Here is a 27650-nt window from a genome sequence, read left to right as displayed (position 1 = left end):
CTACAATTTCTGAGAGAGAAAAAAAAAAACATTTTTTTTTATTTTTTTTTTATTATATTTTTAATTTTTTTTCCATATGTTTTTGTAGATCATGCTAACAAAAATATACTTGCGTTCCTTTTGAATGTAAACCCACTGGTGGACTTTTATATTTTAAAAATTGTTAGAATTTAAATCATAAAATTATAAAATATTAAAGGATTAGTTCACTAGTTCCCAAAATGAAAATTTAATTTAATTGAGCCCAAACAGTTGAAAGTCAAAATTACAGTTTACAGCGATCCCAGGCGAGAAATAAGTGTCTTATCTAACCACCGCTCATTTTCTAACAAAAAAAAAAAAAAAAAACATAAATACTTAATACATAAATACATAACAAAATTTAAATACTTGGCAACATTTTGACATAATACTTGTAGAGTTGCCTTTCTCTATTCAATATTTTTTGATAATCTACTTATATATGGTCATTAACACAATCTTGATAAATGAAATACTGCTAACATTATAATTTCTAAACATTGTTTATTGTCATGATTTCCACAGTTCAGTGTTATGAATCAGAGTCAGGGTTAAATGTTTCTACACCTAACCATTTATTTCCTCTTTCTGAGAAATGTAGGAGAGTCTTCCAACCACGGGCGGACTGGCCATCTGGCATACCGGGCACTTTCCCGGTGGGCCGACGTGCTTTTTGGGGCCGACGGTCGCCGTCCGCAAAAAAAAAAAAAAAAAATCTCGGCCCATGAAAGTGGTAGGCCTAGATCGGCGGCCCAATACTTTTTCAATTGACACTGGGCTGCTGGCCCAAAACACTTTAGTCAAAAATATCACATAGGCTATTTTTTTTCAGACGCGGCTCATGAAACATGTAGATCAGCGGCCCATTGGTTGTTTTCTTGATTGACACTGGACTGGCCCAATCATATTTGAACAGTACCATCTAGGATTTCTGCCTGCACGCAATTTCAGTGTGATGGTGATCATGGAGAAGAAACGCAAAGGAGGTGCAGAGAAGCTGCGTAAGAGAAAAAAACGCTGCCAAATGTGTCAAATTGACACAAATGTTTTCGGCAGTAGCAGCAGGGGCGTAAATAGCGGGGGGGGGGACAGGGGGTCAGGACCCCCCCTATCAAAAAAATATAATTAATAACCACGCTAAGTATTGTGCATAAATTATATAAACTTAAAATAATCATGTAAGTAATAAAGCAATACAAACGCAAACGGGCGTTTTAAGTTTAGAAACATTTAGAGTCACCCCTCCCTTGCCTCACAGTGGTTTGGTCCATAGACATATAATAAACACTAGACGCTTTGGACTGTTGCTGCGATACGTCAACGAGTCCGCCATATTGTGCGGGGCAAGACAAACATTAACAAAGCTGTTAACAAACACAAGTAAACGGACGAGCTGCGGTTTTTCTGGATAAAAACAAAAATAACGTTTATATTTATCAACCAATTTCAGTGGTTTATAATGTACGTGGTGTACAAAAAGTTTTAGTTACTTAAGATCTCTATAGTTAGACATATAAAATATTTATTTTAATAAAAAATAGTCAAAGCTCAGGCTTTTCATGTATTTGACTGCTTTATTCTTGCATAAGAATTGTGAAAACGCCCATACTAAGATATAATTTAATTTTCACATTAAAGTTTTCTTATTGTAAAAAAGGGATTTTCTGTCTTTAACACAATTTTAGCTTTTCTTGAACTTAGAATTGACCACCATTGATAAAATGAAACAAAAATCATCAAATACAAATCACACAGGCTGCTTTCTGTATTTTTATAGCACTAAAATGATACATATAGATACTCCAAAAACATACAACAACAAAGATAACTGATGGATCCTTTATGGTAATACATATGATATGGTACATCTACAGTGCAATGCAAATAAAGAAATTGAGAATAGTAAATAGTTTGTTATACACTATAAGAAATAGTTTATGTAGTATATAATATAATAATATAGTCAATAATAAAGTATATAATATTGTCAATAAACAAACAGTATACAACAAATAAAATAGTAATGAATAGAACATTTATAAAATAGTATAAGTACAATAATATAATATAATATATTGATAATAGCATATAGTATAATAATATTATAATAATAGCAATAGAACATGTAGTATCATTTACAGAATATAGACAATAATATAACAGATAACTATAATAGATTGATAATTATAGTATTGGTATAATAATAATCGCAAATACAATGTAATATCAATTGCAGAATAATACAGACAATAATAAAAATAGTAAATTAAATAGTGTCTTGTACAATAATAACATAGTATTGGTATAATAATAATAACAACAAAAGGCTATATATTTTCCATCAGTCTCTTGGAAATGGTGAGAACAGTCCACTGACAGGTCCACTCCTCACCTTTCCTTGAGGCTTGTGTAGCCCTGGTTGCAATGGGCTGAAAAAAGAAATAAAAATATAAACAAATCACCATTTAATGGCAAACTTTTAAATAATGTAGATGAGTCAGGAAACTTCCCTTCTAGCTACTTACCACTGTCTCCTCAACTCGTTGTCTTTGTGAAACCTTAAATGTGTGAAAAGCTAGCCCACTAACTAACCTTAAAGTAAAGGTTAGATTAAGATTAACAAAATATCAGTCACCTAGCCGTAACGAGTACTTGTCATTAAAGTCGGTTTTAATAAAATAGAGATGTATATTTCAACTTTAGTTTATAAAATAACATAAGCTAAAAATATATTAGAAATCATGTAAACTCATGTCTCAACTTTCACAGCTAATTAGTGACATCGCTAGCTATTTTAGTCTGACTGACTCCGGTGGCCAACTACTATCAATTATATAATGACCAAATACAACCAGAAACAAATGTTTAGTCTTACCTGTGAAAGGTTATTCCCCGAGACCGGTTTTCAATTGTGCAGCGATTTGTACAGCCCCAAGCAGCACACGAAGCAGGCATTTTTCTCAATTCCAGTTATGAGCGTTATGGGAACGTTGCCCCGCACAACATGGCGGCGCCGTTGACGTACGGTCCAGCGGCCAATGGGGCGTCTAGTGTTTATTATATGTCTATGGTTTGGTCCACCGCGCACGTCACACTCGCTTGTGTGTAGATCATAGACTGTAAAAAAAGTAGTTTCTGTAGAAGTCCGGCGGCGCCGGCGGGAGAGAACAGTTCTGCAGACAGATGAGTTCCAGTAAGTCGGCTGTCAAGGCTATTTTATTCAACAACATCGGATGAAGTGATTATTTTCTCTTTAATGCTGATGGTGCTGAGTAATTAGTTATAACAACAACAACAAAAAAAGATGATACCTAATTATTTTTTCCTGTGAGTCCGCTATTTTAGCGATTATAATGTTACCTAGCTTGTTTACCATAGCTTGTTGGATATAATAGTCACCCACACCAACAACAATTAACATTGTGATAAGAATATGTAAACTGTAATAAGGCTAATAGATTTACTGTTGTGTGTTGGGTTATGCTCAGTGTGTATTCATTTTGTGAATTTTGGTGACTTGGTTGTAAACAACTTAAAAAAATAAATTATATATATATATTATATAATTAGTAATATATAACTATATAACGTTAGTCATGAAATTATATAATTAGTAATATATAACTATATAGTCATGAATATATATATATATATATATATATATATATATATATATATATATATAAGCGGAAGGACGGGTGGTATTTGTGATCTTATGTGATGGTGGGCCGGTCTGGGCCAAAATGCCAAGGCCGATTTTTGGTCCCAGTCCATCCCTGCTTCCAACATGATAGTTACATTGTCTTGTAACTGAACATTTGTTAAATATATGTTAGAAAACATTGTTGAAGGATGTTTGCATAAATATTATTCAGTGGCTGTGAAGTTCTACATTTACACCAATAGAAAAGAAATGTGCTAATAAAAACTTAATTGCATTATATTTTAGGATGCAATAATTACTTCTCACCCAAAAAAGATGACTAAAATTACAAAAAATGTGTATGAGCTTGTATCAAACTGCCAAAGTCACACCCCCCAGTGGTGAACCATTGAAATCTCGAAACTTTTCAAAACACTTATGACGTAGCAAAGCCTCATTGACCTAAATCACGTGACTTTGGCAGTTCATTGGTGCATTCCAAACGGGATATATCGTCCTACAAAGGGCACTTCGGAGTGAAAACACCGTAGCCATCGCCGTAGCCGTAGCCACCGTCAGCCATATTGAAGGGTCGTTCCAAACCGAAGTGCTCAAAACCGGACACTACGGGGCCCCCATGATCCTTTGCAGGGAAGTTGTTTGACGTCACAGAATGGGTACAGGAGGCTCGGAGTTCGATAAATATATGTATATCATTTTTCTGTATTATAGAGTTAGATTTGGTACATTATTATGGTCAAAATGACATTGTACTTTAACAAAAATACTTTATTCAAATGTTTCAAATACATAGACACAATATACAATATGGTGTGATGATAAACCAATAATAAATAATAATAAAAATAAACTAATGTAAAATAAAAATAAACTAAAAATAAACTAATGTTAAACAAAAGGCGCAGCTTGCACAATCTACTCATCATTCAGAGTGTGTTTGTTAGGGGTCAACCAGTGTACAAAATGTGCGACGAAGGCCAATCCTTGATTGTCTTGTGCTTTCCAAAAAAAGTTTTTTTTTTTTTTTTTTTTAACCCTATACCCTTCATCCCTTCGCAGCGCTCACTCAGGAGGGTAAACCCTTTGAAAGGGATTAGGGCATAGGGATGAGCCCTTCCGAATGGAATGCAGGATGATACACGCTCCAAACCACTGATTTTAAACAAAAGATAAAGCTTCGAAGCTTCATGAAGCAGTGTTTTGAAATCGCCTATCACTAGATATTGTTGAATAAAGTCGTTATTTTGTTTTTTTGTGCACAAAAAGTATTCTCGTCACTTCATAACATTAAGATTGAATCACTCCAGTCACATGAACTGTTTTAAATATATTTTTAGCTTTCTGGGCATTTGAATGTGTTAATTAATTAATGAGCCATTGGATTTTATCAAAAATATCTTAATTTGTGTTCCGAAGATGAATGAAGGTCTTACGAATGTGGAATGACATGAGGATGAGTAATTAATGACAGAATTTTCATTTTAGGGGTGAATTAACCCTTTAAGTGAAAACTTTTTTGAAATGTTTTTTGTCTATTGACTATTACTGAAACAGATTTTCATTTGAATTAAGTCTTGAAGCCTTGATACACCAACATTGTACAATTTACGTAATTTAAAACTTATAGAAACATCCCACAGTGAAGCAGGAGAGGTCCTCCTTCATCCTTTACTCTCGCTCTCTTTTCTTTAGCGTCTCTGTGTTTCTGGCTGCTTGTTCTGCATATTTGATCTTCGACTGTTCAACCTGTGAGCTTCTGGCCTGCTGTGTTTGAGATGTTTTCCATCCTGATTCCTGTGATCTCCTCTGTCTTTCTCTCTAATAGGGGTGGGAATCTTTAAGCACCTCATGATCCGATTCTTATTAATGAACTAGTTTACCGACTTGAAAATCTTTAAAAAAATTATTTAGTTCATATGTAATTATAAGTACTTTTTAAAATAATTACAAATTAAAACATATGTTAAGAAATATACATATATGCTATGCTAAATATATGCTAAACTAATAGGCTATAGCTTCAGAACATAAAATCATGCATATAATAAATAATGAGTAATAAAGAAACATATTACAAGCAATAAACAAAGAATGATTTCGGTATTCAAGAGTAGCTTATCTGAATGTTTTCCATTCAAGAGCTGTGAGAGATGTTTCTATAGCTTTACTGTTGTTTGATTATGACTGATGACATCAGACAATGGGAGATTTAATAAGCTGCTTTCTCACTAATGCACAGATCTCTTTTGAAATATAAGATGTTTTGTCCTTTTCACAAAGAGCACGTGAGCATTTTAAAATTGAAATCAGCCTTCTGTCAGTGAGTTTAATATTTTTAATATAAGTCCACTGCATTCCAAACCACATAAATGATGCCTTAATAGAGCATTTGTAAGGAAAATACCAGCGGATGAGACCTCACACTCATGGATCGCTTCAACCTTCCCAAACTTTTTGAAAGATTATTTTATGGAAGGTTCGAGTGGTGTGTGTGTGTGTGTGAGAGAGAGAGAGAGAGAGAGAGGAATTGGAAGCAAACAGAATAATGAATTAAATATGAAGTATTTTTTCAGGATTCTTTGAAAAGAAAGATTAAAGTGTTTATTTGAAACAAAATATTTTTTAACATTATAAATGACTTTACTGTCATTTTAAACAATGTGTCCTTGCTGAGTAAAATAAATTTAGTTTCAAATAAAGTCTTACTGACCTCAAATCAAGACGGTTCAAGTTTAAACCACTCATTCACTGTTGTTTCTCTGTATCACACTTAAACGTGTATGCTAAATAAATAAATGAAAATATACTTATGTACATGTTTCTTTAACATATTTGCTTCTGTTTTTTCCCCTTAATTTTTCTCACTTTATTTAAGATATATATAACATGCAGTAGAGGAATCTAAAATATTATTTTTATTTATCAAGTGTACAGGACAGGGTTTAACCTAAGCCAGGATTAAGCCTTAGTTCAAATAGGATATTTCAGTAGCTTTTATAAATATACACTAGAAAAAAAAACATTCCTGGTGTGCATCTTCAGACAAAACAATGACACTGGCATATTTTGAGATATGTTGCTCTCAGTTAAAACAGCTCAAACATGCATTTTAGTCTAGGACTAGCTTAAACCTTGTCTGTGAAACTGGGGGATAGTGTCACATTCTGGACAAGAACCACTAAATTGTAGACAGGAAGAGACCAGCTTCAACCCTAATCAAACACACCTGAACAAGCTAATTAAGGTCTGAAGGTTGCTAAAAAGCTACAGGCAGGTGAGTTTTTATCAGGGTTGAAGCTAAACTCTGCAGGACTGAGTCTCTCGGGCCGACATTATATATATTGTTTAGGAGAGGGTTTATTTGAAATATGTTATGCCATTTTCTCATAAGTTATGCCATCTTCATTTTCATCGTTATATAGTATCTGTTTCACTGTTCACTATTTGTGAAATGATGCTATCAAAGCTATATTTTCTATCATTGTAATGGAGGTTCATTTATTTAATTGTTAAAATATACTGTGTTAGTTAGCCTGTAGAAGTATGAATGTGCAAAACAAGGTGCTTTAGCAGAAATGTAATTCACTGGCTCTATCTGCTGGTCACAAGGTGAACAACATGCTCATCTTCACTGAAAATTGTGTTTTTTCTGGGTCACCTGAAAGAAAATACTTTTGTGCAATTAAGTAAATTTCACATTAGTTACAGGAATTATTTTGAGATACAGATAAAATGTTTCACAAAATGATTTTTTTCCCTGCCTGTCAGTATAATAGGGCTTACTTGTGTGCTGTACTCTTGGTAAACATTTGCTTAAATAGTTTTGTAAAAGAGTATTCATTTTACAGAATTGAGTTTATTAAATGTTAATGTCATGCTAACATAAGTATACACTAATAGACAGTGTTTAGGACATTCACAGTTATTTATCAGTGCTTTTATCTCTTCTCTGCAGGTGTTGGGCTTTGATGCTGTAAATAAACTGGAGAGTTTCCTGTCTCCTGTAAGTCAAATATATATATGTATGTGTGTGTGTGTGTGTGTGTGTGTGTGTATGTCTTGATGGGTGAGGAGGAGGAGTTCATCAGCACTGACAGATATATATGGAGAAAGTCATAAAAGCCTCATCTGATTTGTCACTGAAGTTGTTTGATGATTTCCTCTGTTGTGTCTAATAAGGTAACAGCGAGTGTGATTGGAGGGTGTTGGACCTCTTTCTCTCTCATTAAGGGGTGTGAGAGGATGCTTGTACTTCTGTATCATCAGACAGATATCACTTAATCAAGCAGAGAGAGATGGAGAGATGCCTGACACTCATTTTACTGACTACAGTTGTTAAACTCATCACAGCTGGTAAGTACAATAAAAGATATTATTTTTTAGAAATTAAGGTGTCAGACTGTTATGTAATCACTTAAAATTAAACTATACTGTAATGTGTTTTTTAGATGTCTGTGTAAATGCATTGTCACAATATTTTGAATGTGCTCCTGTGTGAAACAGGCAATTTTTCCTTTCTTTTTCCTTTCTCTCTGTTTCTCCCATTTATAAAGAGCTTTAGTAAGTTTTACATGATGGTCTTCAAAATAATGTTATTATTTGTTATTTACAGAAACTCTAAAAGGCCATTTATTATTATTGTGTTTTTGCCTTGTTGTCTTGTGATCGCAATAATTTTGCATGTGATACCAACATCGTAAATTTTGTCTCAATGTTCTGTTGTCTCAAAAAAAAAAAAAAAAAAAAAATCATGTATTGCTCACCTTTTCTCTGTTTGCAAATTTGTCATGTGTCAAACATCATTCTATAATCATGCTGACATCTCAGTCCCTCAAGCTGGGGCAGTAAAATTAATCATATGTTTGGAGTTATGATTTGATAAACATTCATTTGGAAATATTAGTGGCAGACATGTTAGCCTGAGTGAGTCAAGAGAAAGGTCTGTAAACTTTAAAATACTCACCGTCTCAATAATATAGAAACGACGTAAACAATATGTGTGTTAACATGAATTTAGTGTGGAAAAAATTACTAACCTTTTCTGTGCAAATTTATATCTAGTTTTACAACTTTGTTTACATGACAATGTAATGGTATAAAATCAAATGATTTACAAAATTTTAGGATAATTGATTTAAGTAGGTATTATAAAATTATAAGCTTCACATTTAAACCCTCATTTATTTATTTTTTAATAAAAAAGAGGGAGTATTGAAGTCTGAATATTCTTTTAAATATTCAGATGTATGTGTCTCATTTTCCAGTTCTTTCACTTAATGCTATGAATTAAACTCATCCCTTCGTCTCTCTCATTGTAACTGCTTAATATTTAGACGGTGTGTGAATGTGAGGTTGGTTGGTGGTCACAGTCGCTGTGCTGGTAGAGTGGAGGTTTTTCATAGAGGTCAGTGGGGAACAGTGTGTGATGATTTCTGGGATTTGGCTGATGCTGCAGTGGTGTGTAGAGAGCTGGACTGTGGAGAACCTATAGATGCTCTGGGTGATGCTCATTTTGGACCAGGATCAGGACCAATCTGGATGAGTTATGTCATGTGTACTGGATCAGAGTCAACACTGAAGAACTGTGGGTCAGGAGGATGGGGTAGAAGCAACTGTAATCATAATAAAGATGCTGGAGTCATCTGCTCAGGTAAAGTATTTTACATATTTAAATTCATATCTTTGTAATATTTTTTGTGCTTCCATATTGGCTTCTAATTTTTAAAGAAGCTGATTTTAAAATGTTGACTTCAATAATGGATTTCATATTTATATTCGTTTTTTGTGTGTTTTTACATCATTTATTGATTAAAAGACTAACAATAAAGTGTTTTTTTTTAATGTACAAATCATTATCTTGAAGCCCCATAAATAAGCCATGCTTTTGTTGATCTGTGTTGTCTTATTCAGAAGTCAGGCTGGTTGGAGGTTCTCGCTGCTCTGGGAGGTTAGAGATACTTGATAATCAGTCGTGGATGTCAGTGTGTGCTGCTGCCTTTGACCAGCAGGATGCAGAGGTTGTGTGTAGAGAGCTGGACTGTGGGGCTCCTGTACAGGTGCTGGGAGAAGATGCTTTTGGAAAAGGAGACGCTCAGATGTGGACACAAGAGATTCAGTGCAGAGGAAACGAGTCTCAGATTCACCTCTGTCCAACATCACCATCACACCAAAACAACTGTTCACATGAACACAGCATTGGTTTGCAGTGTACTGGTAAGAGTTTAAAGTACAACAAAACACAATAACTTTTTTTTTAACACATTTTATTATAGCATTTTATATTTACAATAGCTTTTTCTCTTACATTCACAGACATAATAAATGTGAGGTTGGTTGGTGGTCACAGTCGCTGTTCTGGTAGAGTGGAGGTTCTTCATAGAGGTCAGTGGGGAACAGTGTGTGGTGCAGGTTGGGATTTGGCTGATGCTGCAGTGGTGTGTAGAGAGCTGGACTGTGGAGAACCTGTAGATGCTCTGGGTGATGCTCATTTTGGACTGAGCTCAAAACTGTTTTGGAAGAAAAATGTGATGTGTACTGGTTCAGAGTCTACACTTAAGAAATGTGGATTCATTCAATCAACTGATCCTGATGCGTGTCTTGATAATGTAGCCCAAGTCATTTGTTCAGGTAAGCTAAAACTAAAAATCCAGTCCTAATGTACACAACAATTTCACCAAAAGCAGTATTAATTTCATTTTTCGTTACAATTTCCCACCTTCTTTTTGACCACACAAACTGTTAAATTAGGCTGTAATAATCATGGACCTTGTTAAAATAAACTTTAGAAGCTTGTTTCTAATAATACATTTTAAAGTAATGCTCTGAAAGGATTGATTCATAGATATTGTTGACATGAAAATGTGGGCAGATTTTTACAGAAACTATAACTATTCGCTTTTTTTATATATATATATATATATATAATATATATAAGCCATTTTTGTATCTTACTTTCAAGGCCTTTTTGACTGGAAAAAGTTGTTGACATGTATAATATGTTTTTATAGTAAATATCTTTTATTTCAGAAGATACAGGAAAATGTGATTTCTCATTATATGACTGATATATTGATTACTGACTCATTATTGAAGTTTAAACTTCAAATTTTGTTCTTTCATGTGTTGTTATTTCAGAAGTCAGGCTGGTTGGAGGTTCTCGCTGCTCTGGGAGGTTAGAGATACTTGATGGTCAGTCTTGGGTTTCAGTGTGTGCTGCTGCCTTTGACCAGCAGGATGCAGAGGTTGTGTGTAGAGAGCTGGACTGTGGGGCTCCTGTACAGGTGCTGGGAGAAGATGCTTTTGGAAAAGGAGACGCTCAGATGTGGACACAAGAGATTCAGTGCAGAGGAAATGAGTCTCAGATTCACCTCTGTCCAACATCATTATCACATAAAAACACCTGTTCATATGAAAATGATGTTGGCTTGGTGTGTGCAGGTTTGAGCATTTTTTTTAATAAACTGAAATCAAATTTAATGTTACCAAAAACTACACTAAATATTAATTAATTTCATTTTCTTTGTGTGATACTTTTCCCTCATTCTTTCCCTTTGTCCGTATGCCTTTACTCCCTCTTTATTCATTATAAAGACATTATGAGAGTGAGGTTGGTTGGTGGTCACAGTCGCTGTGCTGGTAGTGTGGAGGTTCTTCATAGAGGTCAGTGGGGAACAGTGTGTGATTATTTCTGGGATATGGCTGAAGCTGCAGTGGTGTGTAGAGAGCTGGACTGTGGAGAACCTGTAGATGCTGTGGGAGGTGCTCATTTTGGACAAGGATCAGGACCAATCTGGACAGATCGCAAGTTCTGTTCTGGATCAGAATCTACACTGAAGAACTGTGGAACAGTAGATTGGGGTTTTTATGATTGTGATCATACAAAAGATGCAGGAGTCATCTGCTCAGGTAAACTGCTCCAAACCCTGACCTATTTTTATGTCACTGATAAACCATCTACTTTAAAGGGATGAGACTATCTTCCAAAAAAACAAAAAACAAAAAAAACGACCCTATAGGTCATTTTTCAAGGACCTTATTACGACCTATATTTATGTTTTAACGTCATGCGCCCTCTAGCTGGTGTAAAAATAATGACAGTCGTGTTACGTCTGTCATCATGGAATGACGTGTGTATATGTCCTTACCTATCAAAATGCGAGTTCATTTAAATCCAATGTGTGGACTTTTTACACCATTTCTCTTATTTCCATTTAGCAAAACTCATTTTTTTATTAACAACTACACCCACCCCCTACCCTTAGTGATTTATAGTGCATATACACTTAATGAGCACATTCACTCCTTGGGATCGAACCCAGGATCACATGATCGCATATTGATATATATTGCAATGCTCTGCCAACGGAGCTACGCAAAACCCAAAATATGACGCAGATAAAAGGGAACAATGCATTAAAATGAAAGTGTTCTGTTGTCGATAGGGGCGCCACTTTAGTAAACGCTCCTATGGGTCGTATTTCAGGAAAGTGACAAATGACCTATATGGTTGTATTGGTTGGAGAACATGTTGAAAATTCCCCTTTTATGTTCCATGAAAGAATGTAAGATGAGTTTGGATTGACATGAGATTGAGTAAATTGATTATTTTACTCCTTTCACATTAATAAGTGGTGCTTTGTGGTTGACCATTAATGACAAGAATTACACATAGATAGCAAACAGAACTGGAAAGTTTCTTATCTCTTGCTACTTCAGGTGTCAGGCTTATTGGAAACTCCACTTGCTCTGGGAGAATTGAAGTTCTTGATAATCAGACGTGGGTTTCAGTGTGTGCTGCTGCCTTTGACCAGCAGGATGCAGAGGTTGTGTGTAGAGAGCTGGACTGTGGGGCTCCTGTACAGGTGCTGGGAGAAGATGCTTTTGGCAAAGGAGATGCTCAGATGTGGACACAAGAGATTCAGTGTAGAGGAAACGAGTCTCAGATTCACCTCTGTCCAACATCCTCACACAAAAACAGCTGTTCACATGATAAGTACCAGAGGCTGTTCTGTGCTGGTGAGTTAAAAGAATATGATAATAATATACCTTTTACTCATAGGTCTGTCTCAGTCAGCTCCCTAGTTCAGTAGTCAGAACACTGACCAGGGAGCCAGACATTTTAAGGGCTGTCTCAGTCACAAAATCCTTTGAATGTTAACTCCCTAGAAATCCCACAATGCACTCTGAAAACCTAATGCTCACTATGTTCCCTAAATGGAAATTCTTAAGCACAAAACAAATCACATGAACCAACACAATATCAGCAAAATATTATCATGACATGCAATAGAAGATTTGAAAAGTCAAACCATCATTTAATGAAAAGTCAGCATAAACATCAGTAGATAGGTATTATAAAATTAAAATTTGGCTATAATGTTGCATATATATTACATCAAAGTATATTTCATGACATACTTTAAACAGCATAAGAAAAGAAAGATTTTTTTCCCTTCGTGTTGTTAATAAACACCAGTGGTGACAATACAAGCACCAAGTCATGTCAGCAGAAATTGAGCATTCAGTGTCTGAATGTGTAGTGAGCCAGTGTGCTTTACCTATGCCCAAATTTGTGTACACAATATACTGATACGTGAACTAGTGTGATTATGGAGATCCATGCATAGTCTCTATCTGTATTTTTCTGTCACTTAGATAAAAAGAATGTGAGGTTGGTTGGTGGTAAGAGTCGCTGTGCTGGTAGAGTGGAGCTTCTTCATAGAGGTCAGTGGGGAACAGTGTGTCATAGATCCTGGGATTTGGCTGATGCTGCAGTGGTGTGTAGAGAGCTGGACTGTGGAGAACCTGTAGATGCTCTGGGTGATGCTCATTTTGGACCAGGATCAGGACCAATCTGGATGGGTGGTACATTTTGTGCTGGATCAGAGTCTACCCTGAAGAACTGTGGGTCAGGAGGATGGAGCATACATTCATGTACTCACAATTATGATGCCGGTGTCATCTGTTCGGGTGAGTAATTTAACTGATTGCCCAAGAATTTGTGTTGACATAAAGAATATTGTTTGTAAAACTGTAAATGTTTATATGGTTATTCTATGTAACTATCAAGCAATTGTTTTTGTCTACTGTGCTCTGTCATTCATGTAATATGAACAGGTCATAAAGCTTCCAGACTTGTTAATGGATCTCACCTCTGCTCTGGGAGGTTAGAGATACTTGATGATCAGTCGTGGGTTTCAGTGTGTGCTGCTGCCTTTGACCAGCAGGATGCAGAGGTTGTGTGTAGAGAGCTGGACTGTGGGGCTCCTGTACAGGTGCTGGGAGAAGATGCTTTTGGAAAAGGAGACGCTCAGATGTGGACAGAAGAGATTCAGTGCAGAGGAAATGAGTCTCAGATTTCATTCTGTTCATCGTCACAGAAACACAACTGCACCAGTGACAATAATGTGGGACTGATCTGTTCTGGTAAATTATAAATATTCAGTGTCTCTTAATTTGTATTTGATACAGTATGTCTTCTCTGTCAGTTGCATTATACTTAATTTTAACTTCTTTGCTCTATCCAGGTTACACAGAGGCCAAACTGATGAACAGTTCAGACTCTTGTTCTGGAAGAGTGGAGCTTCGGTTCATCAATAAGTGGGGCACGGTGTGTGATGCATGCTGGGATATGAGAGCTGCCAGTGTCCTCTGTAGACAGCTGAATTGTGGGATTGCTGTGTCTGTTGTGGGATCAGACTGGTTTGGCAAAGGAAGTGGTGAAATCTGGGCTGATGTGTTTGATTGTGACGGGAATGAAACAAAACTCTCAGAATGTTCCATCTCTTCATGGAGTCGAGCTGAATGTTCTCATAGACGAGATGTTGGAGTCATCTGCTCTGGTGAGCAAAATCATACTGTAATGAAGTCATGGGTTTCAGATTGAAACTACACATTTTAATAAATGTAGCATATTTTAGATACTGAATGACAAATAAATACTCTCTACAGAGAGTGAAGCTCATCTGGGGAACTGCAGCTCTCCACAAACTCTCAACTGCAGCTCCACAAAACAGCTGTCAATCACAAACTTTGGTAAGAAAATCAACATCTGGGCAGATTCTTCAATTGTTAGTGATTACTAATGTGTTTCTCTTTCTCTGAATATCAGGTCACGGGTCCATCAGGCTGGTGGGTTCTGGGGGAGACTGTGCAGGGAGGCTGGAGGTTTTTCACAGCGGCTCATGGGGGACAGTGTGTGATGACTCCTGGGATATTAAAGATGCCCATGTGGTGTGCAGACAGCTGCAGTGTGGAGTGGCCCTCAGTAACCAGCAGGTACCAGCCTGGTTTGGTCCTGGTTCTGGACCCATATGGCTGGATGAGGTGGAGTGTGAGGGGAATGAGACGTCCCTGTGGAGCTGCTCTTCTCCAGGCTGGGGAAAACATGACTGTCAACACAAGGAGGATGTAGGAGTCGTGTGCTCAGGTAAATTAGGACTCAGTTGTGAAAAAATTGTTAATCAGTAACATCAAAACAAAAAATATTTAAAAAATAGATACAATTTAGATTTTAAATTTTAAAATCTAAATTGTATCTATTTTTAAAATATTTTTAACCTAATCTTTTTTTGGTTATTTTAGTCATTTGTATTTATGTAACTTCCAGTGGTTGAAATGAATGGGGTTGGATGAGAGCTGATATAGCATTCATGTTTCTATCTAGAGTTTAAAGAGATCAGGTTAACTGAGGGGTGTGAAGGGAATGTGGAGGTTTTCTACAATGGATCCTGGGGTAATGTGTGCTGGAACCAGATGGACAGAGACACAGCGAGTCTGATCTGTCAAGAGCTGAACTGTGGAAGATCTGGTGTTTTGTCTGATTCTACACCAAGAGTTGAATCAGCTCGTAACTGGCTGGATGAAGTGAAATGTCGTCCACATGATTCAAATCTGTGGCAGTGTCCATCTTTACCCTGGGGACAGAATGACTGTGGTCAAGATGAAGTGGCCAAAATCACCTGCTTGGGTAAGACTGATGTATTTTCCATCTCTATAAATACAACAGTAATCCGCTAACATTTCTGAGCATATAAACAAAAAATATATATATAATATAATTAGGGCTGTTAAATTTAACATGTTAACCCATGCAAGTAATTTTATTCAGTTTAACATGTTAAAAATATTTAACACAGCATCCATTTTTTTATCATCATCCTTTAGCTAGTGTTACATTATATGATTGCGCTGTTATTCATGCAAATGCTTTTAAACCATTCCAACGTGACAAAAGAGAACTCAGTGAAATACTAGCACACTGTCTGTGAATCTCCTGTCTGTGTGACACACACACAACTCACACTCAGAAATTGCTTTAGACAGCATGCCGGCCACATTGAGTTCTTTCTCACAAAATAATGCCAGAATGCCTTATTAACCTGCTGATGTCTGTCATTAATGTTAATCAAAGAACAAAAGAAAAAGACAAAATCACTCACTACTCTTGACTGAATAACTTATAGATTTAAGGATTAATCTTGTGCCCTGTCCAAATACTCACACTTGCAATCTTGGTCACTTGAGAGCTTGTGCACATGACAGGAAGTAAGTGTCTGAAAGTGCAGTGCCTTTAATGCACACTAAACCCACACTATCTCGAATAGTGATATTCAAGGCTAAGCATATCGCATCATGCATTATTTTCGGGAACTCACATGCCGAGGAAAACATTCCACTGTAAGTAAAATTAATTATATATTACATATAATTTGGTAGTAAAACATAAAGTGTTGCACATTTTATTGGTGGAAATATGGGTAGGGTATGTCTTTGTACAACATTTTCAACTGCTTTTTATTACTTAATTAGAAGCACCACAATTTTAAAATTGTTAGTTACTTCTGTTAGTTACATGACTACTGAATAGACAGTATATTTTAAAATGCAAAGTGCTGAAGAAAAAAAAAAAAAAAAGCACTGTAAACTTTTTTGGCAAGACTATAAGTGTGTCCTATCGGGTAATCAAAAGTTCTATACACACTTGCAGTCTTCACACATACTTAAACACTTGGGCCAAATACAGCATATACGTAGAAATGTGGTCAAGTGCAAAATGCAAAGACCGCAAGTGTGGGTATTTGGACAGAACATATATTTCATTTATAATTTATGCAGTGAAAACTGTGACGTGTTTGATAACTTTATTCAGTTTCTGTATATTTCCTTCCTGTTAGATCAAATGTGTAAAATATAGTCTTTATGAAGTTTCTACACTATTTTGAGATGAAATGTGAAATTATTACAATATAAAAATATATTAAAAACTGTAAAGTTAGATGCAATTAATCATGATTAATTACAAATATATATATATATATATATATATATATATATATATATATATATATATATATATATATATATATATATATATATATATATATATAAAATATATATTTTTTTAAATTGATTGACAGCACCAAATATAATTTTGAATGAACTGATTACAGAACAGGAGAGTCATGAGTCTCCTAGAAGCTCTTTGTCATGCTCCACATCTCCACATCAGAGACAGTGTTCAGGTAAATTCATATGATATAGAAAACATAACAGCCATGTGTGAATAATGCATGTAATTTTGTTTGGGGGAACCAAGAGGATTTAATAGAGTACCTCAGGGATGACTTGTTATTGTAGGCCAACCCGGAAGTTAGCGGGTCACAGGTTCCCTCGATCGAAAGCCTATGCGTTTTTCCCATAGACTTTTGGAAAATCGCAAAAAATAAGCTCTGTGTTTAACAAAGGGTTAACATGTTAACACAACATATATATATATAAAGCCTAAATAAAGTCATCAGATATAAAAAGCTAACATAGGCTATAAATGGACTACAGCACACCATGGTCGCGGATCAACGTCACCACCACCAAGTTTTCTCAAACTTTATTTAAAAACATGCTAGCTGATTATGATCTGCGTTGTGTATGAATACTTATCCACTTTTTCATGAGAAATGCTGTCCAAATGTCCTGTTTGTCATGATGACGTCTAAAGTTCCCGCCATTTTTAAGACACAATAAAGGTTTAAACAATTCACAAGAGGATTATAACTGGTGTGTTTTATGTCATAGATCAAAACATGAAAATATTTAGAGGCTTTGTTATCCACAGACCTTATTTCAGGCGATTTAGCAAAAACCCATTGAACAAACCCATTGATTTTGGGGCAATGGAACCGGAAGTCCTAAAATGCTAAGTCGCTTCTGGGTTTTGCCTACAAAAACACATCATCCCTGAGGTACTCTATATCACACCACACACTGTAGATGGCGCTGTTCTGACAGAACTCTGTTGGCCAATAATAATGTCATCTTGTCTGTGGTGGATTTTAGAGCATCTTCCTCTCAGACTGAGTGGAGGGGAGGGCCGGTGCTCTGGGAGGCTGGAGGTGTATCATAACGCTGTGTGGGGCTCAGTCTGTGATGATCTGTGGGACATCAGCGATGCTCAGGTGGTCTGCAGACAGCTGGGTTGTGGAGCAGCACTGAGGGCTGATGGGAATTCAGTCTTTGGTGCTGGTGAAGGTGTTGTGTGGCTGAACAGAGTCGAGTGCAGAGGGAATGAGATTCACCTGTGGGACTGTCCTCTCTCCCTGAAGAACCACACTGACTGCTCCAACAAAGAGCACGCTGGACTCACCTGTGCAGGTCACAGCAAAACACTGACCAGTATCGTTCATTTTAGATCATTTTAGTGCTAATAATATTTGTGTATTCAAGAGCCTTGAATCAAGACAATCATGATTCTGAATGTGTCTGTCTATTTTGCCAGATTTGTCAGTGTCCACTACTCCTGCCACAACAACATCATCTTCTCCTTCAGTTTCTCAGTCAGTGAGCTCAACATCAGTCTCTCGTTCACAAACTCCTCCGTCTCTCTCTGTGCTTGTGATTGTACTGGGAGTTGTGCTCTTACTGCTCTTAGTGCCACTGCTTATACTGATTCAGCAGAACAGAGTGATGAGGAGAGGTAGGAGAGATCCAGAGACTGTCATATTGTGTCTTATTCAGTGTGTGATCAGTCATGTGTTGTGAACTGACAGCAGGTTTGTCTCTCTACACTCACAGCTCTCTCTAAGAGGAGACACAGGAGCACGACTGAGGCCGTTTATGAGGAGATTCATCACAGACACAATAACAGACACAATCACTTCACTCAGAGGGGTGAGTAAGTTTCATAGTGTCTGATTTGTGGAGATCAACAGGGTAATCAGTTCATTCAGAGGGTGAGTGGAGTAACTCACATAGATTAATTTGTAGCTTGTTTGTGATATAGGGTTAGTACTATATGATCCAAATGATATGGGGATTTTGGCTGATTTGTGATTGTGAACATGTCTGATGGTTCTACTCCATAACAGGAAGTGTCCTTTCTACTGAACAGCATTCTGGGTATGAAGATGCTGATAAGCTTCTTTCAGGTTAGAGGACTGAAATAGAATTAATTTACTACATACAGAAAGTATGTGTGTTAAATGATTAAAAACATTCACTTAAGTGATCTTAGAAGAGTATAAATTATATAAATCATTCAGCACATAATTCAGATAAGGTTTTATTATTATTATTATTATTATTATTATACTACTACTACTAATAATAATAATAATAATATGTATGTATGTATTTTCTTTTTCAAAGCAAAATCTGCTGTAGGAGTGAAAACTGACTACTATGATGATGTCATCACCACTGAAGGACCAACAGGTCAGTGACTTTATTAACTGATCACAGAAAACTATCTATTTGGCCTGTGAATTAGTTTCTGTTTATCCTCTTTTTCTGTTAAATAATTTAGTAGAGCAACAAAAGACACCAGAGAATTATGATGATGTAATCATTCCTGAACGGAGACCTCATGATACAGGTTTATTTATTTTAATTACTTCGACAGGTTTTAACACAAGTATACATACAATACGTACAGTTTCTAAATCTAAACTTTTGTCCATTAATTGATGCATTTATTTTTTCATTATTTTATTGTAGATGACTCAGCAGAAAACTATGATGATGTCGTCATTGTACGGCAGATTTCCAATGATAAAAAAGGTACACTTGTACATTAGAACAGGTTTTTTTTTTCTTTTTTTTTCTTCTTATTTTTGATTAAATTATAGTAAGATAAATTATGAAGACTTTTTTCATGTAATTAATACTAGATACATTTATATCAGAGGGTGTTCAGGAGGAGTATGATGATGTGAAGAACATCAGGGAAAATATGAGTGACGTGTTTGGTATGTTATTGACACCTTTTAATGAATAATTTTGGTTTAGCCTTTATAATAGCTTTATATTATCAATTTATCTTGTTATCAACTTCTGTTGTTACAATAGATTATTTAAATGGACTGAAAACATTGTGTTCATTATAATACTTTTTAAAGCATGTTGATATATGAATTTGCTCTTATTTTCTAATAACAGACTATGATGATGTGGAGGAAGATCCAGGAAAACATGGAAGCGCTGTATAACTCAAACCACACACACCGCCTCAAATCAAAGTTTTTAAGTGGTCTGAAAAGTATTTATGATCTCATACTGTTTTACCTGCAGTCCAGCAATGTTTTATGTTGCACTTTGCATTGAAATCTTTTAATTCAGCTACAATTTCTGAGAAAAAAAAAAATTTTTTTTTTGAATATTTTTTTTCCGTATGTTTTTGTAGATCATGCTAACAAAAATATACTTGCGTTCCTTTTGAATGTAAACGCACTGGTGGACTTTTATATTTTAAAAATTGTTGGAATTTAAATCATAAAATTATAAAATATTAAAGGATTAGTATTTCTAGTTCACAAAATGAAAATTTAATTTAATTGAGCCCAAACAGTTGAAAGTCAAAATTACAGTTTACAGCGATCCCAGACAAGAAATAAGGGTCTTATCTAACCACCGCTCATTTTCTAAAAAAAATAAAATAAATAAATAAATAAAAATCAAGTTTTAATAATAAATGCTAGTGCAAGTATATAACAATTAGTTCAAACTTTAACCTTTGGAGGGCAGTAATAAAAGTGTCTACACTGCAGGAATTCTGATAGAGAAGAGAGCTAGTTCAAGATGAGCATTTATTGTTAAAACGTATATAAAACGTTTTTTTTTTTTTAGAAAATGAGTGATGGTTTCTCTAGATAAGACTGTTATTCCTTGTCTGGGATCATGTAGAATGTTTTGAAGCTGCACTGAAATTTTGACCTTCAACCGTTTGGGCTCCTTTGAAGTCCATTACATGGAGAAAAATCCTGGAATGTTTTCATCAAAAACCTTAATTTATTTTAAACTGAGGAAAGTCAGGAGTAAATTATCAGAACATTTCAATTTGAAAACTAATCCTTTAAATAAATTATATTTAAATTTTAAAATAATAAAATTAAATTATAAAATAATTTTAATAGTCATTTGCTGATTTAAATAAACTCCGTTTGAAATACTGATGCAATCACAACATTGCATTTAAAAATAAAAAGCAACAAAAAAAGTTCAGACTATGATGATGTGAAGGAGTCAAACAATGAGAGAGAAGCTTCTACGCCTACTGCAGCCTCATTACAAAACATAAATACTTAATACATAAATACATAACAAAATTTAAATACTTGGCAACATTTTGACACAATACTTGTAGAGTTGCCTTTCTCTATTCAATATTTTTTTGATAATCTACTTCAATATGGGCATTAACACAATCTTGATAAATGAAATACTGCTAACATTATTATTCCTAAACATTGTATATTGTCATGATTTCCACAGTTCAGTGTTATGAATCAGAGTCAGGGTTAAATGTTTCTACACTTAACCATTTATTTCCTCTTTCTGAGAAATGTAGGAGAGTCTTCCAACATGATAGTTACAATGTCTTGCACAAATTTGTTTGTTGAACATTTGTTAAATATACTGTATGTTAGAAAACATTGTTGAAGGATGTTTGCATAACTGTTATTCAGTGGCTGTGAAGTTCTACATTTACACCAATAGAAAAGAAATGTGCTAATAAAAACTTAATTGCATTATATTTTAGGATGCAATAATTACTTGTCTCACTCAAAAAAAAAAAGACTAAAATTACAAAAAATGTGTATGAGCTTGTATCAAACTGCCAAAGTCACACCCCCCAGTGGTGAACCATTGAAATCTTAAAACTTTTCAAAACACTTATGACGTAGCAAAGCCTCATTGACCTAAATCACGTGACTTTGGCAGTTTATTGGTGCATTCCAAACGGGATATATCGCCCTACAAAGGGCACTTCGGAGTGAAAACAATCAGCCATATTGAAGGGTCGTTCCAAACCGAAGTGCTCAAAACCGGACACTTCGGGGCCCCCATGATCCTTTGCAGGGAAGTTGTTTGACGTCACAGAATGGGTACAGGAGGCTCGGAGTTCGATAAATATGTGTATCATTTTTCTGTATTATAGAGTTGGTTACGGTGGCCGAGAGAGCTCAACGCGCTGCAAATGAAGAACACACATGCAAATAGAAAAAACACCAGCAAATAAAGAAAACACCTTCATCAGTTTGACAACACATGCGCTGCAAACTCCTCAACACTTACAAATAGTGAAACGCGCTGCAAACTCCACAACACTTACAAAAAGACAAACGCGCTGCAAACTCCACAACACTTACAAATAGTGAAACGCGCTGCAAACTCCACAACACTTACAAAAAGACAAACGCGCTGCAAACTCCACAACACTTACAAATAGTGAAACGCGCTGCAAACTCCACAACACTTACAAAAAGACAAACGCGCTGCAAACTCCACAACACTTACAAAAAGACAAACGCGCTGCAAATAGCACAGACCACAACGGAAATGTTTCAAGGGGACCCAAATAAGTGACGAACCCTACTGGGACCTGCTTATTGTTTAATTGTGTACTCGCCAGAGGTGTTGTCAATGACCTGAAAGGTGAGTTTTTTTGTTTATTTAAACATCCTGATCGTATAATTGCCTAGTCGTTTAGACATTATTGGCCTAAATAATCTGACACGGTACACAATGTTGAACGTTATATTGTTGCATATATTAGCTGGCTTAATTAAGCATCTAAATATACCCCCGTTTCACAGGCAAGGCTTAAGTTAGTTCTAGAATAAAATGTAGGTTTGAGCTGTTCTAACTGAAAGCAACATATACTGACATATCTTAAAATGTCACTGCCATTGTTTTGTCTCAATATGCACACCAGTGTTTTTTTTTTATTTTTTTTATTTTTTTTATAAAAGCCACTTAAATGCCCTTATTGAACTTATTTAAGGTTTAATTGGCTAAGCCCTGTCTGTGAAACTGGGCCATAATGTTCAAGGTTCAAAAAAAAAGAAAGGTTAAACCAGGTTAAATTAAATTGCAGATTGATGGTATAATTAAAATATTACAATTTATTCAAATCCTTTTAGTAATGAAAGAAAGGTCAATGGAATGCAACGTGCTAATTTCAGTCATATTGTCTTTTTCAGATCAATGTATTGTCCTTTCTGTGGTGTCCAGTGGCCGACTTTGCCCAGGTTTTGCAGTTCATGTGGGCGAGATGTAAGCTTTGTTAAAGAGAACACCGCTAGAACTGCAGGTGATGACCATGTGTCATGTCCGACAGTGCCCAGAGGTAATATTCTCTTACTGAGCTCCATCCATCAAATTATAGAAACTTATAATCTTTTCAGTCTCGTCAATCCTTTTCTATGTTTTTGATTGTGTGTGTGTTTTTCAGTGACTGATGCATGTGCCATTCCAGCGAAGTCAGCTTCAGCTGTTCTCCAGTTCATGAAATACAGAGAACTAAAAGAAACTGAAAGGAGATCATTCTCAAAAAGTAAAAATAAATCAAGTAAAACAGTAAAGGTAAGCTAATCTTTTATTAAGTTAATGAAGTTGTCAGACAGAACAGTATTATTATTTGTATTCTGCCTTTTCTTTCTGATGGTCTAGATTTCTATTGGGATCATGAGCAAGACCAAGAATGGCTTCAAGCCCATGAGAGGAAAAAACCTACCTCTACATGTTGATCCCCAGTGGTCATCTGAGCAACTTTTACAAGCTGCTGTGAAAAAACAAAAAGATTTCAACCAAGACATGGAAGCTGGAGAATATGTCATGCTTTATCCAGATGGCTCTCAGATAAAAAATATCCCTGGGACTGACACACCTTTTACCATTGGACAATACAAAGAGGCCATTGGAAAGGCATATCAAAGGATTACTCTGTACATCAGTACTCTTGAGGATTTGTTGTCAAAGGGTAAGTATTAAAATACTATGCTTTATATATATTTTATGTGGATTTAAACTAAAAACAAAATAGTTTCTGTTACAAGTACTTTAAGTACTGAACATGTAATTTGAAATAGAGATTTAACACAATTTTTTGTGAGGTCATGAAGATGACTCCATTTCAGAAGATGAGGATGATGATGTTGTTGTTAGAGCGCAACCCAATATGTCACCTCTTTCTGACACAGTGGTAGGTACATCTGAGGAATTTAGGTGTTCAGCATGTCGGTGCTTACAGTACAGCTATAATGCATTAAAATCTCCTGGACTTGTCAATCATTAGAAATAGCAAAGAATATACAGTGTTAAGGCTGTGAATGAGTTTAGATTATAATGTTTACACCTCACAGCTTTGGTCAAGTCCCGAAAGAAGTACACCAGAGCATAGACAGTGGTAAGTGAAATTTCTGCTGACACTTTTTTTTGGTCCCTGTGCCAGCTATATGAATGTATAACATTTTATGTTATTTACAACACAATGATAATCTACTAATCTACTGATCTAATAATTTGTTATAGGTCAGCCACAACATCTGTGGCATCAACATCCCAGTCATCTAATGAGCATGTATGTCATATTCTGTAATGTAAATTCACCAGAATGTGTTCATTTTTCTGGTTAATTCTGTGATTATTATTCTAAGTTCTTATTGTGCTGTGTGGTTTTGTCTGTGTTACAGGCCAAGAGTGCAGCAAGACCTAAACATACAACTACCTCAGTGGGTGAACCTAAGTCATGTGACTTCTACAGGTAAGTCACAAGGCATAATTTTACATAATATTTCACTGGATTTGAAATAAAACTATTAAACCTATAAGATTAAACTATTAAAAAGATCTGGAATACAGATACAACAACAAAACATCTGTTTCAGAATTCTTTCTGGATCAACTGTTATTGTTCTCCCTTCCACAGTGCATATACCCATATCTATGCACCCATTGACAGCAGTTCCTCAGATCTTGAGGAAGTAGAGAAACTGTCAGAGAAAGACAGGTAATATGAGCACTTGTTCTAATTTACAAAAATCTGCCAAGCTGTTTCTCCTGTTATCTAGAAGAATGATTTTATGATTTTTTTATTTTTTATTTTTTTTATTCCTAAAGTTGTGATGTCCAAATTGTGTTTATTATTTCTGAGAAGTGTGGAATGGCTTACTCATTTTTTGTTTTGTTTTTTTCCAGTGATGGACATGATGGGCTGACAGCTGCAGACATAGTGTCAAATCTGGCACAAAGTCTTAAAAAAACATCCTGTTGCAGATTTAACATTAACCGGGTGAATGTCTGGGATGGTGCCTTAAGAGGTTTCAGGCGATCCTCATTTGATCCCACCTACAGCTTGATGGTGAAATTCACAGACGATGCCGGTATGACTGAAGAGGCCTTGGACAGCGGGGGGCCAACTCAAGAATTTCTGATTCTTTTGATGAACACCATCAAAACGAGGAGGATATTTGAAGGCAAAGACAATGCCAAATATCTCTCCTTTGATAGCAAAGGTAATACTTTTATGACGTTTTTACAGTGTTGTAAATCATTGTGTCCTAACTTTTAAATATTGTCATTTTTAGCTGCAGAAGAAAATGAATACTTCAATATTGGACGGATGATTGCTGTGTCCATTGTTCATGGCGGTCCAGGGCCTCGATGTCTTTCGCCGAACTTTTTTCTTTACTTAATTGGTAAAGTAAAGACAATTGAAGCCCCAGTTGAGGACATTCATGACGAAGAGGTCAGAAAGGCCCTCGTTGAGGTAATTTGTTAAACTGGGATTACAAACAACTTCAAAAAATTTACTTTTATCAATTGACACAAAACTACCCACATTAATGTTATCTTAATTGCTGTACAAACCATATGTTTGACAAACTGTTTGACATGTTGTCTTAAATGTTATGATTGGTTATTTTTAGCCTGATATATTAATATCTGGTATCAAAAGGGTTAAAATTTCAGTTTGAGTTTAATTTAAAATCTCTCAAAATGTACATTTATTCAACAACAAAATCAGATTTTTTGGTGGCCATTACCAACCAAGGTCAATGAAATATAATTAGGCATGTTTAATATTCTTATCAGATCCTTTGATAATGATGTGCTACACCCAAACAAACCTTTGTGTACACAGGTACTGGAAGGTAGACCATAAATGATAATTATGTAACGTATGCCTAAATATGTACAATATAGAAATTAGTTACACAACCTGTCATTAGTATCTGTTTTAAATACCAGCCATTAAACAATTAATTAAAACAGCCATACTAATTTCTTTAAAAGTAACGTGGACTGTTAACTGTTACAATAATATTAATAATGATAATGATAATAATAAAAACATTTATTGTTTTTATTTTCCTCTAGATAGAGAATGCCGCATCACTGAGTGAACTCCAGGAGCTCACAGCAAAGTACTCAAGCATGCTACAGACAGCTGGCTGCTACAGATTCATGAGGACTCTGGAGGAAAAGAAAAAAGTGATCGATGATTACATTCAATGGTATTTCATCTATCGAAACCATGTTTCCATCCAGAGGTACAATATTATTCTTACACTGTGGACTTTTAAAACAATGTTAAATAGTTTTATATTTTAACTTGAGTACTTTAATACTTTCAACACATTTTTCAAAGGCTAAATATTGTGGCTGAAGTAGTGTCACCTAATTTCTTGCTGTTAAAATGGAAAATCTGTGTCCCCGGTTTCACAGACAAGGCTTAAACTAGTCCCAGACTAAAATGCATATTTGAGCTGTTTTAACTGAAAGTAACTTGTACTGGCATATCTTAAAATATGTCAGTGCCATTGTTTTGTCTCAAGATGTGCACCAGTGATGTTTTTGTCTAGGGTGTTTATAAAAACTGCTTAAATGTCCTAATTAAACTAAGGCCTAATCCTGGCTTAATCTAAGCCCTGACGGTGAAACTGGCCCTATATCTTTCAGTAGTTGTTCACATAACCCCATTGTAGTAGTCACTTTTTGACATGGCACTTTTTTTAGGTTCAAAGAGGGATTAGCAACACTTGATTTTGTCAATGCCTTGGAACAGCATCCTTCACTCTTCTTCTCGATCATGTGCTACACTGAGACTAAGCTGACAGCTGATGCTGTAGAGAACATCTTCAATGTGCAGTTCAGTCAGCCTGGTAGCACCAACCGTCAGGAGGAGGCCAGGGTGCTGAGCTACTGGCAAGATTATCTGCTCTACCTGGAAGGTATTATATATGTTTGAATAAGAAATGTGCAGAATTATCACTACAGCAAATGTATAAAGTACCAAAAAATAAAAAAAAACATGTCTAACATTCTTCTTTTGCTCCCCCTAGAAAAAGAGGCTAGTCCTTCCTTGGAAGACGTGCTTATGTTTGGGACTGGACTGAAAGAAGTTCCTCCTGCAGCAATACAGCCTCAGCCAAAGCTAGTTTTTCAAAAGAGCTCACGCTTTCCCATGGCAAATGTATGTACAAATACAATCAAAATTCCAATCTTACCCAGTTATGAAGAGTTTCAAGAAGCCATGGATTACGGCATGCAAAATTCCCCTGGGTTTGGTCTTCCTTGAAGCTAAACATCTTTCTCTGATATACTGTGGTTTATGTAAGAGTTTTATTGAAATGTTGCACATGTGCCAATTTGTTCTTTCCTATTTTAAGATGCAGGCATGTTTGTATAA

The 27650-nt window shown here is 35.6% G+C and overlaps 2 protein-coding genes and 1 long non-coding RNA gene across 3 annotated transcripts; all 3 read left to right on the top strand.

Annotated features, from left to right (window-relative positions):
- Window positions 1-985: 985 nt before the first annotated feature.
- LOC137024488 (scavenger receptor cysteine-rich type 1 protein M130-like) lies at window positions 986-19401 on the top strand. Its single transcript, XM_067392063.1, has 22 exons — window positions 986-1090; window positions 7641-7688; window positions 7865-7917; window positions 9037-9335; window positions 9596-9898; window positions 9998-10312; window positions 10820-11122; window positions 11276-11590; window positions 12401-12700; window positions 13340-13654; window positions 13811-14110; window positions 14212-14526; window positions 14636-14719; window positions 14796-15113; window positions 15351-15653; window positions 17137-17208; window positions 18020-18192; window positions 18238-18334; window positions 18459-18656; window positions 18755-18850; window positions 19048-19107; window positions 19343-19401. The coding sequence occupies exons 1-22, from the start codon at window positions 986-988 to the stop codon at window positions 19399-19401; spliced, it is 4431 nt and encodes a 1476-aa protein (XP_067248164.1).
- Window positions 19402-19673: 272 nt separating this feature from the next.
- On the top strand, window positions 19674-20232 carry LOC137024345 (uncharacterized). The gene is made up of 3 exons (XR_010895699.1): window positions 19674-19738; window positions 19864-19926; window positions 20117-20232. It is a non-coding gene; the product is annotated as an uncharacterized lncRNA (long non-coding RNA).
- A 3962-nt stretch (window positions 20233-24194) lies between these two features.
- Window positions 24195-27032, top strand: LOC137024337 (G2/M phase-specific E3 ubiquitin-protein ligase-like; the record flags this gene model as incomplete). Its single annotated transcript, XM_067391746.1, has 8 exons — window positions 24195-24365; window positions 24491-24539; window positions 24652-24722; window positions 24888-24968; window positions 25157-25473; window positions 25546-25727; window positions 26339-26511; window positions 26978-27032. Coding segments are annotated over exons 1-8 (1005 nt in total), but the record flags the coding sequence as incomplete, so codon positions are not given.
- Between the last annotated feature and the right edge of the window lie 618 nt (window positions 27033-27650).

Source organism: Chanodichthys erythropterus, chromosome 8, assembly GCF_024489055.1.
Source record: "Chanodichthys erythropterus isolate Z2021 chromosome 8, ASM2448905v1, whole genome shotgun sequence".
NCBI classification, from domain to species: Eukaryota; Metazoa; Chordata; class Actinopteri; order Cypriniformes; family Xenocyprididae; genus Chanodichthys; species Chanodichthys erythropterus.
The sequence above is the reverse complement of the archived record's forward strand: the minus strand, read 5'-3'. Positions and strand labels throughout refer to the sequence as shown.

What these genes read in the sequence shown, in the direction of transcription:
- LOC137024488 (XM_067392063.1), top strand. Translation starts at nt 986, where the DNA reads ATGGAGAAGAAACGCAAAGGAGGTGCAGAGAAGCTGCGTAAGAGAAAA. An exon ending in TGGAGAGTTTCCTGTCTCCT is followed by an intron (nt 7,689 to 7,864) that starts GTAAGTCAAATA and finishes GTGTCTAATAAG; the next exon opens with GTAACAGCGAGTGTGATTGG. An exon ending in TCTTTCTCTCTCATTAAGGG is followed by an intron (nt 7,918 to 9,036) that starts GTGTGAGAGGAT and finishes TGTGAATGTGAG; the next exon opens with GTTGGTTGGTGGTCACAGTC.